The 19876-nt window shown below is 40.6% G+C and overlaps 1 protein-coding gene across 1 annotated transcript; it reads left to right on the top strand.

The window, feature by feature from the left end:
• The first annotated feature begins 360 nt into the window (after positions 1 to 360).
• On the top strand, positions 361 to 18334 carry SPARCL1 (SPARC like 1). Its single transcript, XM_061480024.1, has 11 exons — positions 361 to 977; positions 6140 to 6257; positions 6386 to 6439; positions 9173 to 10339; positions 11417 to 11486; positions 12123 to 12241; positions 12826 to 12946; positions 13740 to 13876; positions 15604 to 15752; positions 16649 to 16797; positions 18196 to 18334. Exons 2-11 carry the CDS (start codon positions 6204 to 6206, stop codon positions 18222 to 18224), a joined length of 2049 nt encoding a protein of 682 aa, XP_061336008.1. The 5' UTR covers positions 361 to 977; positions 6140 to 6203; the 3' UTR covers positions 18225 to 18334.
• Positions 18335 to 19876: the final 1542 nt, after the last annotated feature.

Here is a 19876-nt window from a genome sequence, read left to right as displayed (position 1 = left end):
CAATCTCATTAGTAAGACATGATACTGGCAGAATGGGATATTGGAGACCTATCTGCTGACTTTACTGCACATGCCACTGGAAGTGCCTCTGTTCTTACATCGGTGCATCCGATCCCCTATTTCTGATCTGAGAACCTCCCAGAAAATTTTCCAGTTTGGGAGGTGCATTTCATGGAATAATGAAATAGGAAATAAAAAAGTAAGATTAAATTCATTACTACTGAATAATTGCAAACCCAAGAGCCACAAAGCATCTGCTGCAGGCAGGGATCACTTGGAGTTTTCACACTTACACCAACTTGCTCTACACCATCACTATCAAACATGCAGCACAGCCATGGCAACAGCTTCAAAATAGCTAACTCCTCAGACTTATGCAAGACACACCAACCAATCCTATTTTTCACATTTTTAGTTTAGAGCTTGGCTCTTCAGTTCTCACCTTCTTCCTCTTTAGAGGCTTACACTTCCATGTACAGTACATCAAAACAACACTGAAAAGTCTGGCAAGGGCAGCATTCTCTGTACTTTACTTTTCCTCAGGCCCACAGTATGACCACCTCAACTGATCACTTAGTTCAGCTCTTCTGGGGCCAGCCAATGCAGCAGAAACTATTGCACCCGCTCCCTTTGGCTCCCCTCCCCACAAAAGACTAGATACGTCCTTCCGACACAACGGCTGAGCTCTGCTGGCCTGGAGCCTGGGAACACTGAATGGTCCCTCTGATTCAATTAATTCAGCAGGATCACACTAGCCCATTACCCCTGCCTCATCCCATGGAAGTCTAGGAGACTGTTTCCTCTAGTTCTACCAAGACCCATAGAGTATCATCTTCCTTCATTGAAGCTCACAGCACAACACACTCCATACCAGACACCAAAATTCATCACAAGAAAAGCAGCAAGATTTTGCAGGGCTCAAGGATTTCCAGTTCATCAGTGGCTAACCAAGAAGGAGCACCTCCTCTACTGCTATGGTACTGTTTCTTCTTTATTTTCAATTAAAACCTTAGAATGCCTTGTACCTAACCCTCTGCAAGCTTCTTTCACTTACTGTGAAATAGCTGAATACTCTATTTCATAGAGTACCATTGTTTAAGGATAAATAATTTCAGATATTTATGTCTAGAACAGGAAGAAGTGTTCTTTATAAGATAAAACACCAACTATATGGTTATTGTGTTGAGGGACATATTCTTTATCTTACTGCTGGGACCATTACTTTCCCTGTGATTCTGCAAAGCTATAAAGCATTATGCGATGGTCAAGAGTCAAACAAAATTCCTGCCTTGTGCAGAAGCATACAACCATCCATCTGAAAGCCACAGTGAAACCTGCTTTCCCAACACTTGCCACAGTCTCATGTAATATCAATTCAGGAATCTCAATCGAATTAACATAGCCACAAAAAGCAGATTCATCCTTCTCTTTTCCATAATGGAGAGGAGAGAAACTGCGTCTGGTTTTGAAGAAGCCTTTCACAAAGAGTGTTGTTAGAACTGGTAAAAACCTCTACTGAACAGGGCATCCAGGAAAGAAATGCAGATTCTGGGATATGACAAAGCCCACCAATTGATATCAAATATAGAAAATACTTCTGGCCACTAAAGAGGTCTCATTTTGAACCTTTTTCTAATTAAATTAAAGCAGCTCTTTTGGCTTGAACTGGATTTAAACTACACAGGGCTCTGAAAAACATCTAGATCTGAAAAAACCTCTGATCTCAAGATGTAGAAAATAAAATCAAACAGCAGAAGGGAGTAACAAATCAAACAATTATATTAAGTTAATGTGATTCATTTATTTTAAGACTGTTTTAACATGTCCTGAAATACTTTGCTTTGGGGTTTTGTGCATTCAGGTTTTGCAGCTGTAAAACTGGTAGCATCAGAGGGATTAATATTCATTAGCAGCTATTTACTGGTACAGAATGAGTGGAGTAGTTTCATGCTTTGGTATTTATTTTCTAATTACAATCTCTTCTTGTACTCGGATCAGATTTCTGCCTCAAACTCTGCCTTTTATTTTTATATACGTACACCCATGAACCAGCTTATACACATAAATAACATGTATGCACACACATGCTCCCACAAGACCTTTTGAAACAGACCTACATATAAGAATGTACTGTACCAGTCACAATTTTAGAGTATCATTTGTACATCTTGGTTATAGAAAGAACAGATGTTGCACGGAGAATTCCCCATTTCCACACTCATTAATTTTCCCTTGTACACAAATACTTGCACGCAAACTCCATCCACTCAGAGTATTAATGCTGTGATCATCACCTGGCTATGAGGACTAGATCTTCATAGCATTTATCACTGAGGCTGTGGGCATCAGCCTTTCTTGCTAACAAGCTTGACATAGCACCGAGCAGAGACTGTTTGCAATAATTCCAAGACATCCAATTTAGTGCAGTCCAGAAAGTTTCAACGGGGTAATTAAAATTAAATAAATAAAGAAAAATCGCATTACATGGCAGGGGATTGGGCAGCTTCATCTTCTAGAGTTAGGTCTAATGACAAAAGCCTCTGCAGTTTTCTGCCAAAGTTAGAACTGAAAGTAGGTCAGTCTATGTGATTTCTTCTGTTAAACATAAGGCATTTGTCACTTTCAGGTACAGCCTTTGCAAGCTAATCATTTCTGGGTGGCATTTCCAAAAGTGAGAGACCCTATTAGATTGCAGTTGAATTAGGCTGGCTATCTTGGTGGCTGACAACAATGCTGAAAACAGAATACAGAAGCAGCAGGGAAGACTGCATTTGGCATCTCTCCTATTCCTGAAATTCTCTCTAATTTTCAATTAAAGATGCAGACTCCCTGCTATGAGCAACGAGAAGCAGTAGACCTCAGTGACATTCCTGAGTGACTGAGCTAGACTGCTATATAAAATACATGTGATCAAGCACAGCTGAGCATCGGCAAGACTAGCAGACATGCCAGCTACCAGTACTCCAGGCCCTCTAGACAAAAATAATGTCACTGATAAGTATTTCAAGTGACTGCTGACACACTATTAGAATGGTAGCCCTTGTGCAGTCATCCTGTTAGGGAAGTAATCTCTTTGATCCCCAGTGTTCGAGTTTCAGCAAAGATAACAGCAACTGCAGAACCGTGAGGAGTGACACAAACCCTGCGCAGTAGTCTCCGCAGCTGAAGGCTGAGGGGCACAAGCAGTCATCTCAGTGAAAACTTGACCCAATGAGTTCTAACCTTTTGGTTTCCCAAGAGGAGACACAGAGTCATGAATCTTTAAATGGGACTTTTTTTAAAAGCACTTACCTAAACTAACATTGAATTTGTGAGCTGTGTTTCCAGCTCTCCTTACTGGAGGGAAAAATGTTACTTTTTGCAAGTTCAGCAAACCACATAGATGGATAATCATTCAGTAACTTCATCATTTGCAGATGTTTGCCTACCTGATAACAGGCTGGGACTGACACTCGCCATTGTCCCCAGGCCCTCAGATGCATATAGAGATGACAATGCAGGGTTGCTGTACGTAGCCCATACTCAGAGAGGCAACTCCTCTTCATAAAGCACCTCCACTCAAGTTCTGGCAGAAGCTCTCACAAGCTGGATGTACTTCACTATACATGAAGTCTGCCTTCAGGAGGCAGACTGTACATGAAGACTGTCTAACATGGCCCACTGTATCTATGTTCAGTAAGACTTGAGTTCACCAGAGCCCTCTTAGAACCATCTCAACTCAGCATCTGTGCACTGTCCTCTGAAACAGGGTCATTCAGGGGTTAGTTTACTCAGAGAAATGATCACATCCACATCAAGCAGGTTGCTTCTCCTGCTATTTTAAGCTGAGCTACTTTTACGCCTGCTAGGAATCCACTGCAATGGAATAAACAACTCCTAGCTTTTGCCTTCTCCAAGTTTCAGGCAAAACATACTCTTCTTTCTAACCCTGAAAGTGGTGTGGAGGGCATAGTGTGGTGGGCTGACCCTGACTAGACATCAAGTGCCCACTAAATTTACTCTATCATTCCCCTTTTAGAGAGACAGGAGAGAGAAAATACAACAAAAGGCTCGTGTGTCAAGATAAGGACAGGGACAGATCACTCACCTATCACCATCATGGGCAAAACAGACTCAACTTTAGGAAATTAGTTACCAATCAAATCAGAGTCGGATAATGAGAAATAAACCCGAATCTTAAAAGCACCTTCTCCCACCCTTCCCTTCTTCCTGTGCTCAACTTTTTACTTCCAGTTTTCTCTCCTCTCTTCCAGTGGCACAAGCAGACAGGGGATGGGGGTTGTGGTCAGTTCATCACCTACTCTCTCTACCACTCCTCCCTCCTCACGGGAGGACTCCTCTCACTCTTCCCCTGCTCCAGCTTGGGTTCTCTCCCACAGGAGAACGTTCTTCATTAACTTCTCCAATGTGGGCCCATCCCATGGGCTGCAGTCCTCATGAACTGTTCCAGTGCAGGTCCCTTCCATGGGGATTATGCCCCTGCATTTCTGGCAAGTTGCCTGCATGACCCTCAATCTAACAAAACTTGCCTTGAGCTGAAGTGACTGCCCATATACAGTCCAGTGAGGCATTTTGCATATGCTCATTAATGGCTTTGTTGTATTCTGTCTTTCCCTCTGAAAACATCTTAAACAACTAATTGTGGATGCCAAAGAGATAATAGATAATTAGATAAGAGACAATTTGAGGACTACATCAGTTAACTGCAAGAATAATGGTTTGCATACCACATATGCCCCACTAATGAAGTATTTTGCTCTTCATTAACTAAAAGATACTGACATTAAACCATCTATAACACAGGGACCTTTCAAATCTAAGCACAGCAGTAGCCAGGATGCTTTTGCAAGCTTCTACACCACAAATTAATGTAATGTTTAAAGTCCTTGCTTCTTGCTTCAGCAGTCTGGCTCCCACACACACAAGCTCCCCTGGAATTCTCCTTCTGGGGCTTAGAGTTCCTTGCCCTCCCCAAGAAAAAACATTTTAAAACCATACTTTGAGCCTCCTGTGTTTGAATAAGGTTGGCCTAACTGGCTGAAACCACTGCCAGCTTCTTCATACGCCAGGGAGTTTAACCAGCAAAACATACAATGTTCTTCAAGTAAGGACACAGTAATACCCATTTCATTAGGAAAGGCGGAAGCAATGAACAAGGACATATGGTATGCGGAAAGTGAAAATATTTCAGTGGGCAAAGGTGGGGCATGAAGACTGAGAATACAATTTCCAAGGAAGCGCAGGCACTAGAATGAGAGAAGAAACACAAACAGAGTGAAAATCCTACCGATTACATTTGAATACAGAAAAAAAGAACAGGAGGAAATTACAAAGAATAAGAAAGCAATACAGTTAAAAACAAAAGGGGAGGGGGGCAGGGGACAGAAACAATAAGACTTATTTTTGCTTTTCTCAGTCATACAGCTACAGCCATAGATTCTTTCAGTTCATGTGCACTGCAAGAGAAGAGAAAATTTACTGGTAACATCCAAGATAAAAATGAGGTGCTTGTTTTTCACTCACATGAGGATAATAGCATAGACTGAGGAAATTCCTAGTGCATTGCACCATTGCACGTTCTTCCAGCCAGTAGTCTTGCACACTGCCATACAGCAGAGTTGGTTTTGTTGCTTCCAAAGTAGGACAGCACCCATCCATCCAGCAGCTTGGACAGCACTTCTGGGCTTTGAGACCTGCTGAGCAGGACTTCACCACTCAGTTGTGACTACCGCAGCCACAAAGGAGAGCAGCCAGGAGACACCTTGGCCACAGAGAAGCCACAAAAAGGTATTGTCTCAGAAGTAAATAAAAGGGACATTTTTCACAAAGTAGCTTCTGAGAAGGGTACATAAGGATTTACAGGGCTGAATCTGTGTACATTCATAACTCTGGCTTTCAGTAACATCACTAGAGTTTGTGAACACAGCATACAGCTTAAGCCCTGTAAGAGGACTACGACCAACGTATCCTTTAGATAGGCTGGTCTAATACCTGAGTTTACACACAACTGAACACCGAGTGGAAATTCTGCAGGTCTTCAGATTAAGCAAGTTAATGTGGCCACTACATTACCTCCACCAGTCATTTATAGACCATTATACCTAAATCCTAACTTTATTTCTTCTTATGTTATTTGCAGAAAGGAAACCTGTAAACCCTACCACTGTACCATTAACTATTGTCCTCTACGAGATCTGAAAAGCATGAAGGCTGTAGCTCTCTTCATTTGTCTTGTAGGACCAGCTTTTGCTATTCCAGTAAGTCTTCATCACGCTATTATTACTAGGCAGTTAATTTCCCATTCTGTGAATATTCTATGTTATCCCATTGACTTATACAAAATTCTTACTTAAGTGCAGATAATGAATATATTTGTCTATTGTAGAGCCATCCCTTAAACTACAAACTCAGAAACCATGGACAGAAGACTCTAGAAAAGGTACTCCTCTTGTTCTTTAAACATTAAGGGGCAGCCTATATAACGAATCTCAAATATATAAAACACATTAGTACATATGGAGTGATGGCAAATTTTAGGCAAAAAAAAATGTAGGGCCCTCATCTCATGAATGAGCACCAAGCAACTCATGTCTCACATATTACATAGTTGGAAACAGAATAGGACAAAATCTAAAGCTCACAACAGAAGTTTCACTAATTTGAAAAAGTTACCTTTAATGAATCCTCACATATAATCATTGCACCCACATTTGTACAAACTATGAGCTCCACTGGCAGTTGAACTTGTGGTTATCACTGCTTCAGTGAACAAGGAGGACACGATCCTCTCTTTATCACACCAAGTGATCAAATGCAGTCTCAAACATGTAATTTTATCTACCTTAATTTAAATTATTCACAACACAGAGCATTGGGTACAGCTCATCTTGGAAAAGTACACTGTGGCTGACAAGCCAGATACACAGCCCTGATGGTATTGAGAAAGATGACTTCAGCAGCCCCATCCCATATATGCATCCTAATGACAGAGCTTTTTCATTCATGGTTGACTCAAATTAAAATTCCTTTTTATTGCACCATTCTAGTGAGCATTTGTGGTTCAGACACAATGGACCTTGACTCCAAGCCAATGAATGTTTTGGAACAACAATATTCAGAGCATGCTCTGTAGTAAGAAAAGCAAAATTCCAACTCCCATGTTCACCTTTTTCTTTAATTATCAATTATATCCCACTCTGGGAAGCTTTCCAGATGCATTGCATGTCAATCCAGATGATGCTCTGCATTTAAAAAAAAACAAAAATTCACTTTCCTTAATGAAGTATTCAGCAGAACAAATTAAGAAGCATACACTAGTGTGTGGCCTACAGCTGCGTCCCAGAAACCACTCAGACATCAGACACCTGCATCAAAATAAAACATTGCAAAACCAAACAAATCATCAGTTCCAATACGAAACATCTATCAAAGGCCAGCTGTCCCCTAACAGTAGCTAATTACAGATAGATTGATTGAAATTTACCATCCTATTAAAACTCAAGTATCTTCACAGGTAATCGAGCTCTAAACGTTTATTATACCCTGGGGACAGAGGTCTAACAAAAACTGGCAGCTGAAAGTCACATCTAGGCACAGCTCTGCTTTGAGGCTGTGGCACATAATGAGGCTTCCTGTCAAGACATGAGCCACATCTTCGTCAAACTTCTGCTATAAATACAGACACACACAATAGACAATCTTAAGGACCGTTTGGCCATAAAGTTTCTAATTCTATAGAACTGGAAGCCCTTCACAGAAGACTGGGTTTTGCTTAAATTTAAAGACATGTAAAAGTTATATGAAGCAGTGCCCCAAACTCATGTAAACTCATATAGCAGCAGTTACAAAACACATGTAAGAAGACCAAAAACTGATCTTGAAACTTAATTTTCAAGTGTTTTCACATCAGCTTGAGATGCTTGGTAACACACAGATCACTTTTTCTCAGGTCTTCAAGAAATGTGCATTTAATCTGGAAAAGCTCTTCACTGAATTTCTGTTAGATCTGAGCAAATATAAATCTTTCCCTGAAAATTTAGAGTGGGAAATGACAGTGAATACACATTGCAAACACAAAATTGTAACACACTGAGATACCACCTTCACATTAGGAAACAGGATACAACCATCTGCCAAAGGCCATATTAATGTGTCTAACCCTACAATTTATAATATTTCTGTAATAATTTGTTAGTGTTCATTTCCAAGCAGTCATGACTCTGCCCACAGTAAAGGAGATGCTATTCCAGCAACCTGGGTACTGGGAAGGTCTCATCTTCATAAATAAGACATTCCCCCTCTCAAAGCTTTAATGAATATCAGCACCAGATGCCACACTGTAGCAAGCAACAAGCAACAGTAAATATCCACGTTAGTCAGAAATACATCTGGTATTGTTGCTATTGGAAGTGCCTATACTCACCCAGCAGCTGCTGTAATGCTAATAGTAGAAAGCCAATTGCTGCAGCAAGAGCTATGAGTCATTTTAATACCCGTTTTTTCCCTTAGCATTTGAACCTTTTTCACTGAAGTTACTAGTTGTGCCATTGGCTTGACAGCATGTATAAATGAGCTTAGCAAGTTTACGATGCATTAGTTGCCATCAAATACAATAGTTCCCAAAGAATTCAACTAGGAAGCAAATATGTATCAGGCTCAAAGTAGCTTAATACACTGATTAATAGTTAAGATGCAGTGCACTCCTCAGGAATTGCTACCATGACACCTTGTGCAAGGTGGTCTCTCCCCCTCATGCTCTTTTCCTATTTATTTGTGCAGAAAGACTAGCATCACATCCTATTTCTCTGGGGTAACTGATATTTACAGCAGCCTGGAAGTGCCTGAAGTTATGACACTAAATTACTACATTAGTAAGCATTTTGAGATCTCACAAGACATCCATATGCATCTATCTTCTATGGGATCTTAAACAGAGTTGCAGAGACCCCTTTAGAAACTCCATCAATCAAAGAAGGGACAGATAACCAAATTTGCTGAGAAATAGAAGTGACATCAGCTGTGAATTTCATGCTCTGGGCTAGCTTAAAAGGAGCTTTTATAAGGAATACAGTCAGTGTCATGCTTTGCAATACAAGGCAAAAATGAAATAGCACTGACTTAAATAAATTCCAAGATTTATTAATTTACTTGGTTTTTATTTGTTTGTTTAAAGGCTGAAGATACTCACCTTGAAGCCTCAAAGGAAGAGATCACAGGGCATGCTGACAACAGTGATTTGGTGCCCAGCTTCAAAAGCCTAAATCCAGAAGTATCGGTACCAGATGCTGAGCACATAGGTGAGCTCCAGAGTACTAGAAAACAAGGAAGAACTGGTAGTGAGCATCAAGTGAAAAATGCCCTAAAAAGCATCAATTTCCTTGTGATGCACAATAAACCAGGTTTGGCTTCCAATAAGCAGGACAGTGACTCTGGAAGCAGCAGCAGACAACAGTCCAGCTCTGAGCATTACCAGTTCAGGAGGCAAGAGAAACACAGCAATACAGCTAAACCACATGTTCTGGGCAATGCAGAAAATCCAATGGATGCTCTCAGTCTTGATCATGAGCATAACACATGGAAATATAATAAAAATACAGTTGGCCTGTCTGAAAAAAACAGTGAAAGTGATGAAGAACATGTGGAAGAGGAGGAAGAGGAATGGGGTGAAGAAACCGATTACATAGATACAAATTACAAAGGCTACCAGACAAATCAAGGTAACCAACACAAAATACAGCAAAATGAAAACAGTATGCAATCTGATGAAAGCCTGAGAGATTCCAGTCAACCAATCCAGACGGCCAAAAGACATGGTGAGAAATTTGACCTAGAGGAAGAAGAGAGGAAGAAGGGCCAGAAAAGGCCCTATAAAGAAGAAATCCTCTCTCAAAAACCACGCAATGAAAATCAGGATGACAAATGGCAAAGCCAAGAGAAGAAAGACGATATTCAAGTAAACTATCAGAGTGATCACAACACAGTAGTGAACAGACAAGATATAGAAGACGGTAATGTTGACGATGATGGTCATGACAGTGGTGATGTTGATAGTGAGGAATATCTCAGCAATACCTGGAAAGCAGCAGCCTATGAGGAAGAGGAGAGAATCCACAGTAATGAGCAGGAGAGCACCAGTACGGAGCACGAAAGGGAAGAAACCACTAAAGATAACACCGCAGTTTTTAGAGAGACTGAGGATTACAAGGATGTCAAGATTAAAGACCTTATTAATTCTGAACAAGATGATTATGATTATGCACCACCTAATTCTGACAGCAACCAGCAACTAGAAATTACTAGCTCTGTTCAGAGCATGAATTCAATGGAAAGGGAAGATAAGGTAAATTCTCTTTAAAATAAAGTTTGAGTACTACAAGAAGGAGGGGGGAATGACATTGTGAGTCCCAAATTTATATTCCTGGTGATTGAAATGATATCTTGGATAAAAGCAGGTGTAATAATTGATATACAGAAGTATCATCTCTCCTCTAATTCACTATTCAACAGGCTCATACCACATCACTTCACATGTAACATTCAGATGAATTGTACCAGAAAGGAACCGACCACAGCTCATGTAAAAGCTCCAGACCTGATGGGCTGTATGACAAAAGATACAAATAAGTATGGATACACAGATATAAAACCTGGAACTCAGTCTCAAGCCATCTACAAGAACATGTAGTGACAGAACAAGGGATAATGGCTTTAAACTGAAAGAGGAGAGATTTAAGTTAGGTATTAGGAAGAAATTCTTCACTATGAAGGTGGTGAGACACTGGCACAGGATGCCCAGAGAAGCTGTGGCTGCCCCATCCCTGGCAGTGTTCAAGGCCAGGCTGGATGGGGCTTTGAGGGACCTGGTCTAGTGGAAGGTATCCCTGCCCATGACAGGGGGGTTGGAACTGGATGAGCTTTAAGGTCTTCTCCAACCCAAACCATTCCCCGATTCTGTGACTAGGAAATGCAGGGCTAGAGTTCCTGGAATAATTACTGTGGCTAGAGCACTTGCACAAGATGAATGATGTGGGCTTTGTCGCTTCAGACAAAGAAAGATGCTGCACCCAGATCTCCCATACACCCATCAGCAAGTAGATAACCAGTGGATTATCAAGGTGTTCTTCAATAGGAAAGGAATGAGTTTTTCTATTGCTGTTAAATAAGGACCTAAGCTCCTGTTTTTTCCTGTCCACCCCTACTTCCCCCACCACACTCCAAATAACAGAGTACCTTAATACCACCAGAGGCTTTATGCACTTCTCGCACATTTTGCATAGCAACCCCTTTCTGCTGCAAGCAGAGCAAACAGTGCTTCAGTCAGCTTTCTATTTGTTCCTGAGGAAAAAAAGAATGTCCAAGTATTTTTTTCTTCCCATGGTTTACCACAACTTCTGCTTATGTCTCTGTGACTGCACAGGTTAAGTCTACACGTGGTTCCTATGGCAAGATGGAAAGTGCAAGCAACAGGACTGAGGAGGCTTTCCTGGGTAAGCCACAAGCAGAGCCATCATGTAACTGCTAACTCTCTGCAGCTGGGGAATCTGCTGGTCTGCATTTCTTTTCTGCCTTTGGCAGCACACGATTTCACATGATTGAATTGCGCGTAATCCTGCATCGCAGTTATGTTACGAGAGAATCCCTTCCATACAGCCTTGGATTTACTCATTTGTTTGTGAAAATCATTTGTAGACAGCGCACAAATTTTTGTGTCAGTTATACAGGAGTGAGAATTATTTTGCACTGAAAATATTCAGTTTCAGAACAGTAGCTTGAATTCAGCTTGGAGTGGGACAAGTGCTAGTACCAGATTCGGCAAGGACAGATACGTTTCAAAGGAAGCCAGAAGTGAATGTCAGTTGTTACAGACAAAATTGCTTTTTCTGAGAAATGTATTTCCCCATCAAACTTGGGACTGTTCACAGTCTCACCAAGAAAAAATAATTCTTATTAAAGTTTGGCTTGCTTTATTCAATACAAGATCAGTTGCATTTTAACAAACTTTATAAAACACCTGACTTCTTGGTGAATATTTGGCTGTATTTTGCTTTGACTGTCAGTAGTACCTGACAGAAATGTTTGGTTTCATCCTGTTCCTTCTAACTCCCTCTTGCTATGAACTCCAGACCCATGTAGGAACTTCCACTGCAAAAGAGGTAAAGTGTGCCATGTGGACAAACAAGGGAAACTCAGCTGTATTTGCCAAGATCCTACTGCTTGCCCTTCCACCAAAGACTATGAGCATGTAAGTATTTCATTCAGTGCACAGCATGGGGAAAAAACAACTAAAATGTTTAAAAGATAACACATTCTCCTGCTATTATTTAGAATAGTTCTGCCCTAAAAAGCATGCAGTGGGTCTGGGTGATTCCAGTAATTGTAAAAGCATGAAGTACCCAAACTCACTGATTATAGCTTGAGTATAATAGGAAAACACGTAGCTAATTAGTACCTAAAGTGATTTGCTTCACTTAGTCTCTCAGTGATCATAGATTCCCCTGTCACTATACGTTCTATTTATCTGGTATTTTAGAGCATATACAGAACGCTACACATGTCTAGTGCAGTAATCCTGTACTACCTAAGAAAGTATATTACTAACACACAAAAATAAATTCCAAGTGTGTCAAAACAGGGTAAGTACAGACAACTAATCCTTATGTAGGCATCTAACAACTACAGTTTTCAATACTTCTGATCACACGTATTTCCAGCTGCTACCCCATAGGTTAACAATACTTGTATTATTGCAATGCCTGTATGAGTGACCAGAATTTTTCTCAACAGTGGTGGTGGTGGGGCGGGTTTGTTTTTTCACTCCTCCTCTAGGTTTGTGGTACAGATAATAAGACTTATGATGGCATATGTCAACTCTTTGGCACCAAATGTCAACTTGAAGGGACAAAAATGGGACGTCAGCTGCACCTGGACTATTTGGGCTCCTGCAAATGTAAGGCTTGTTTTACTGTGAAAAATTCACCTAGGTATAAAGAGCCAGCAGTCTTAACTACCAGCTAGCCATAACTTACCTGCTTTCTTCCTCCGCTCTCCCCCTTCTGCATCATTTATCTGCTAATTAAGACCTTCAAACCTTAAACACGTCTAAAATGTCACCTTTTCTGTAATTAAGGATATTAAAGACGTCCCACTTTTGCTTAGACTGATTTGTTGACAACCCTGTCTTCCCGCTGCACTGTCTTACATGCTCCCATTGCTATAGCATCTGAAGGTGTTTTTTAATATCTCAACCAGAAAACCAATATTTACAGACAGTTAAAAAATTATAATCTCAGGTCCCCCAAAAAACAACAAAACATCCTAAAACTACTTAGATGCCAGATGCAGAAGCCAGGATCTAAAATCCAGAACTGATTTCCAAGTTGTTCAACTGCTGCATACCCTGGGAGGAAAGTGCACTCTCAGCCTTACTATTCCTTTTCTGTCAAGATCTTTGCTTTCACACAACTGGCTAATGAGAGTTTCACTGCACATCTCTGCTCAGAAGCTCTACAGATATATAAAAAGTTGTGGTATCCACAACTGGTTAAGCATGTGCTCCAAAGAATTGTAGATTTATAACTGAACCCATAGGTTGCTTTCCCAAATTTATGCATTAACAGCTCCACCAGTTTTAAGCTTAACTGGAAGTTTGCTAGTGAGAATCAAATCTAACTTGGCTCAGAAATGCCTGAATGGGGACTTAACAGATCACTTGTTAACAAAAGCTTTCCTGTTTGCTACAGACATCCCACACTGTACTGACTATGAAGTGGATCAGTTCCCCCTCCGGATGCGAGACTGGCTCAAAAACATCCTTATGCAATATTATGAACGGGATCTGGATACTTCTGGATTTCTAACTGAAAAGCAAAGGAATAAGGTCAGCAATCCTTTTCAAATGCAGTAACATTGTTAGAGCTGGACTAACAATGTGAAAAAAGTGATTTCACATTTTCTCCCATTTCTATGAGTTCCCCCATTTCCTATGAGCATTCCCTTTCTGGTCAAGGCAATTTAGACTCAATTAGATTAAAAAGTTGCAAAATACGTGCCCTCAACATGCATTTAAGCTGAGACACATTTCTGCTATGAATGTTCCTTTTGTCCAAGCAAATGAAACCCAATTATATTACTTTGAAGTCAGCGTCTACAGACAAGAGGCAGAAAAGTCAGAATTAGCGCATATCTAGATAAACATTGCTCGCTTGAGAAGACACCAAACAGCTTCTGTTCAGGTACGTTCTTTGTGACAGATCTCTTGGAAAGATCAACCAATACATAGATAAGAATGACTCAATTCATGCAGTCAGTGCCATTTTCCAAAGGACTTGAGGAAACCAAGCAGCCAGAAGATAGAGCTAGGTATGGATAGCTAACTAATTAAAATGCAGAATAAGAGGGAACAGCCAGCCAAGAGCTCACACGTGGAGTCCCACGAGTTGAAAGGAATTGTGCCATTCAGCTTTTGTTAAGTAACCTGGAAAAGGAAGGTAGGGGACAAAGTCTGCCGACAATGCATAGGTATTCCAAAGTAAGTAAGGAAGGAAGGACTTAGGCTCACCAGGAAGGAAACTGCTCAAGTATCTTAGGAGACTGGGCAGTCACACAGGAGGGGTTCAAGACAGAACTACAACAGAGAGTTCAGGGGAGCCTCATGGGACAGGGAATCCCTGTGCTGAACTGACCAAAAGTAGCTCCTCTTCTGTTCTTGAGACATACCTTGTACTTGGCCATCAATACAAAATACCTGAAAATAAACTCAACAGTTAAGGGTATCATTTGCACTATTTAATCCAGCCACACCATCTACACCATGACATTTAAGGACTATAAAATTACACAATTCTGACATTCAGTTTTAAGAGAAAAGAGATGCCCTCTACCATCCAGTAGATCTGTAGCATCATGCTACACTGGCTTAAAATAGAGTAAGCATCTATTACCATTGTGCTTTTGTTTGTTTGTTTTAAAGAGAATTATTTATGTCAAGTGAATTGACAGTAGTTTGGTTTTGAAGATATAGATGTCATAACTGCCTAAAAAGCTGTAAGTGTTAGAAATAGTTTAATTTACACCAAGACCTGAGCTGCTCTAAGTCCAGCGTAGGATATGCATGCAGTAGGTCACAGCAATTTTATATAAAATAGGCTTGAGTAACACCAAAGACTACTTACACAGTTATCAAGAGAGACGCTGACCTACTCAGAACATCTCATACTAAATGGTACAAATAAGATGATTTCTGAAAGGCTTATTTCATGCCAAAAGCTGAGTTGCTTGCCTCAGAACAGAAGATCAAGAACTGGTAAAATTTGTTTCATCTCCTACCAACCTGAGGCTACTGCCCTGCTTAGCCGAGTCTGACAATTAGACCACAGGAATTTCACTTCCTTTCTACTTAACTACAAAAGCTGACACGGAGAGCAACAAAAATTACCTGAGGTAAGCTTTTCATGTCGTGTATAGTCACAAACACTAAACCCTATTTCCTCTGTGGTATTTTATCACGTTTCATTTCTCCAAACCACCTCCTTGCTGGATAGTTCTCTTCAGGACAGATCTTCACCCTTAAATAAAAAACCCCACCGATTTCTCTGTTGTGTTCAGGTCAAAAAGATCTATGAGAATGACAAGCGCCTCACAGCTGGCAACCACGCTGTTGAGCTGCTCCTGCACGACTTTGAGAAAAATTATCACATGTATGTGTATCCTGTGCACTGGCAGTTCCATCAGCTTGATCAGCACCCTGTTGACAGGTAAAAAAAAAGATCTCTGTGGTTCAGATTTGCTGCTGAAGTTCAGGCTGTTTCACTTTTCTAAACTACTCAAAGGATTCTCTATCTGCAGGACCAGTCCCTCAGCTGATAGAAGTCCGTATCTCCCTCTTTCTAAGGAGGCATTCATCTAACACAGAACCTCCCTCATTGTTTTGCTGAAGCCATGTCTTAGGTCAGAATGTGGTACCCTCTTGCCTTTCATAATCATTATACATTACACCTTAGGGTCTATAGTGTCTTCATAGCTACTAATACCCTGATCCTGAAAGAAAGCAAGGCTCACAAGATTCTGTTATTACCGAAGCTAAGAGCAACAGGCTAAGTACAAAGGGCAGAGGCCTGTCAGCAAGAATTCACTAGTGGTATACCCATAGCTTTCAAATAATGCCACGGAAGTCTCACAGTTTAAGGAACACATATGGTAAGACAGCACCAGCGTCACAGTTCAGAAGAAGCCCTCAGCTTCTGAGAAAGTGATTCAGATTTCAGGCTTTTAGTCATGCTACTCACTGCCAGAATTCATGTTTCCAGGCTGCAGGGTCCCAGTACCTCATGCTGATCACACCTACCGTCTTAGAACATAGCTAAGCACCTTTGCAAGCTGATCTCCTGAAGACTAACAGCAAAACTCCACAACTTCTTCTAAAAAAAACATGTTAGCAAACAAATTGCAGTAAAAACATTTTAGTTTAACATCAGGTATAGAACAGCATTGTAATGACCTGGGACAGATTCACTACGGAAGCAGCACAACAAAATCCACCAGAGCACTTGTGTCAAAGCCACCAGTCATCTTCTAGCAGCTTAGATCATCTTTGATGATGCTGATGATTTATTAATGAAATACAGCTCTACATACCTGCTCTTTCTTTCAGATTATTAACACACTCAGAGCTCGCGCCTTTGAGAGCCTCCCTTGTTCCCATGGAACACTGCATAACCCGTTTCTTCCAAGAGTGTGATGGAGACCGTGATAAACTCATTGCTTTGAAGGAATGGTGCCACTGCTTTGGGATTAAGGAAGGTAAACCTAGAAGAACAGACAGATGTATAGGACAAAATGTTCCCATCAATACTAGACACATTTTCAGACCACAACATATGGGATTGTAGCCAGAGGCTCATGGCTGTTGTGCACAGAGGCAACTGGAACAGTAGCAAGACTGCAAGAGGTTCAAGGTTCTGAATTGCTATACAGATAGGAAAAAAAATCATATTTTCCATGAGGAAAAATTTGGGAAGCAGTTTGTATTAAATATCAAATAATTCTTGTGTGATGTCGGAACCTGTATGCTCCACATGTCTGTCTCTTAGAACACTCTATTTTACTCCTTGGTGCCAAAGGAAAGGCAAAGTGAGCATGTGTTTTAAATGAGTGATCAAAACATACTGTTTGAAAATGCCTTTAAAGATCTCAAGCCAAGCAGAGAAAACTACAGAGATCTCTCACTGATCAAGTAACTATGCTCACTTCTAGATTGCTATATACAACACAAATGCTGTCATCACACAACAGTTGAAGGCCAAACCATCTATTTCACCTCATCTGTCAGCTGCAGATGGTGCCCACCAGACTGCACGCATCAGTAGGCTTAGGCAGAGGCAGTGTCAGTTTCTGAATCCCAAATACACTTACGCATGTTTGGTTCAGCTCAATCCACATCCAGACTTCTCTAGCAAAGTGAAAAGCTAGATACCACTGTGCTGGTGATGTCTCTAGAATTAAGCAGCAGCTGAACTGAAGCTGGCAAGATAACAATTTGAGATTTACATACCTACATTTAATGTAGTACATTCTTTTGTAATCCACTGTCTTCTGATCTAACCCTGAGTGACAGCTGAACAATACTGCCAGTCATTCAGCAAGGGTAGCAGTAGCACAGGTTAATCCTAGCTATGTGACAGAAGGCCTTTGGTGAAACGTGCAGACTGAAGTAATGTGTTCAAAATCCTACTATCAACTCCCTGCTTTTAAGTGGAAGCTGATCCCAGCCAGACATGCAGAGCCTTCACTCTCCCCAGAATTTTTCCAAGTCTTCTGATAACAATTTACCAGTCACAAATCACACATGGAAGTAAGCTGTGAGGAGTTAATCATAATATGCATGTACTATGCCAATGATTGTTCATCCAAAGAGGGGTTTAGGGTCAGTTATTTGTGAAGAGTGGGGTGGAAGGGATTCTTGTCTTACAAAGAGATCAAGGAGACCTAACACTAGAAACAAAAAAGCACCTATCTAGAAGGGTCTAAATGGATGTCTCCTGGATATGATAGCAGCAAGCATATTTGGATTTTTGTTAGGGATAGCATTCCCCTACATGAGCCCTCTGAAACTTTAGGGTATCCTTTTTTTGATAGTGATACAGCATAAAAATGTGTCTTTGGCATCAAATGTTACTAAAGTTTTCTTCTTTGTTGCAGAAGACATAAATGAAAATCTCCTGTTCTGAGCCTGGCTGAATAGAGTCCAAGTGCTGCACTAAAACTGGTGAAATAGGTGAATTCCATTTCTTTCGGTAATTAACAGCTTCAGAGTTTTCAAGACACAGGTGGCATAAGGTTCACTGCATTCTTATCTAACCCAAGGCAGTAAAGTATTATATTCAGTAACAGCAGAAAAAAAAATTAACTACTCCAAGTGGTTCATAGATAACTAAGCATTCCCCCGTATGTACTCATGATCTCTCTGAACCAATAAATAGTACTAAGCTGATGACTGAGCTGTTCATAAAACCCTTCAGTAGAGTGCTAGGATGTGGATTTAACTGTACACTTAAGAAAGTTAACTTGAAACAGGACTTGTTTCCTTCATTTACTGTATCATCAGTTTAACATTCTGCATAGAAGCCTCAAATAAAAGTCTACCTAGATAACATGGGTTTTGTCAGAACTTTGTCAAAGAAAGGTTATCAAGGCAACAGTTCAATGGAAATTTCGTTTTAGATTTAAGGCAAGTGAAGAAACTAGAGGGTACATCATATATAACACCAGTCCTAAAACTGTAATTCCTAAAATGCATGAAGAAAAGCCAGAGCTTTTCCAATACTTCTTCCCCCACCTCCTGAAATGCAACAGTAATAATACCAATGCCAAACAGCTGGCAAACTGTGTAAAAAGCTAATTGCATGAGCATGTTGATGTGCGTCAAGACAGGCAACAGGCCCACCATCACAAGGAACAGAGGATATAAACAGCTCCAACACCTCCTTGTTCCCCTTAGTAGGCACATTCTTCCTGCCTCCCACAGAAGCAGCAACTACTGCTACCATTTCTCCTGAGAAAAAAATGTTATTTATTTCACCATCTCCCAACTTCGTCTTTCCTAAAGTCAGACACAATTTAGGCATAAAAATCGTGACAGGATGAGATTATTCCTGAATCCCATTCTCTTTGTGATTTTAAGCCAAGCACTTCACTAAAAATGCTCCAGGCATGCTCTGCTGTAAGCAAGAAGCCCCAGATGCTATTCCTACAAAGGAAGGTCAGAAAACACCTTTCGCTTGAAGCACACCACCTTTCAATGAAAAGAAAATGGAATTCAGAAATGCTGTTTGGGTAGCTTAAATAGTGGAAATCTGCTTGCCACTTGTTAGTTTGTTCTTGAACCAGCAAGGACTGCTAACCTGTACAGATCCAGTCTGATGCCCTGGGAAACAATGAATCAAGCTTTGATTACTTTCAACACAGTAATTTCTTAAAAGCAAAAGATTATTTCTCTCCAAAAGCAGTTTCACAAACAGCTTCTCCTATGAGCCGGATTTGTCACCCACTTCACACTCTGTAACATCACACAGCACTGTACATAAATCAACCTGGATTACGCGTACAAAAGCATATTCCCTGTCTCGCCCAACCTGTTTTGAAACTCTGTGATGCTGCCACTTCAGCTTTTTCATTGCAAGGCACAGAAAAGGAGTATTTGCTAATGTAAGCAGAGATAGATGCTACCTACAGTCACAGTACAAGACAAAATTTTCACGTGACCTCATGTAGCCTGTGAAGGGGCAAACACCACCAGTATTTAATCTACAAATTACAAGAGCACTAAGAGTAAGGATGATAAATGAAAGCAAGTTTCCCCATCCATACTTTAACTACGTTA

Source organism: Pezoporus flaviventris, unplaced genomic scaffold (genome assembly GCF_033815535.1).
Source record: "Pezoporus flaviventris isolate CSIRO_AGI_PZ_B2104156 unplaced genomic scaffold, CSIRO_AGI_Pfla_v1 ptg000002l, whole genome shotgun sequence".
Taxonomy (NCBI): Eukaryota; Metazoa; Chordata; class Aves; order Psittaciformes; family Psittacidae; genus Pezoporus; species Pezoporus flaviventris.
The sequence above is the reverse complement of the archived record's forward strand: the minus strand, read 5'-3'. Positions and strand labels throughout refer to the sequence as shown.

What these genes read in the sequence shown, in the direction of transcription:
- SPARCL1 (XM_061480024.1), top strand. Translation starts at nt 6,204, where the DNA reads ATGAAGGCTGTAGCTCTCTTCATTTGTCTTGTAGGACCAGCTTTTGCT. An exon ending in CTGAAAAGCAAAGGAATAAG is followed by an intron (nt 13,877 to 15,603) that starts GTCAGCAATCCT and finishes TGTTGTGTTCAG; the next exon opens with GTCAAAAAGATCTATGAGAA. An exon ending in CTGCTTTGGGATTAAGGAAG is followed by an intron (nt 16,798 to 18,195) that starts GTAAACCTAGAA and finishes TCTTTGTTGCAG; the next exon opens with AAGACATAAATGAAAATCTC.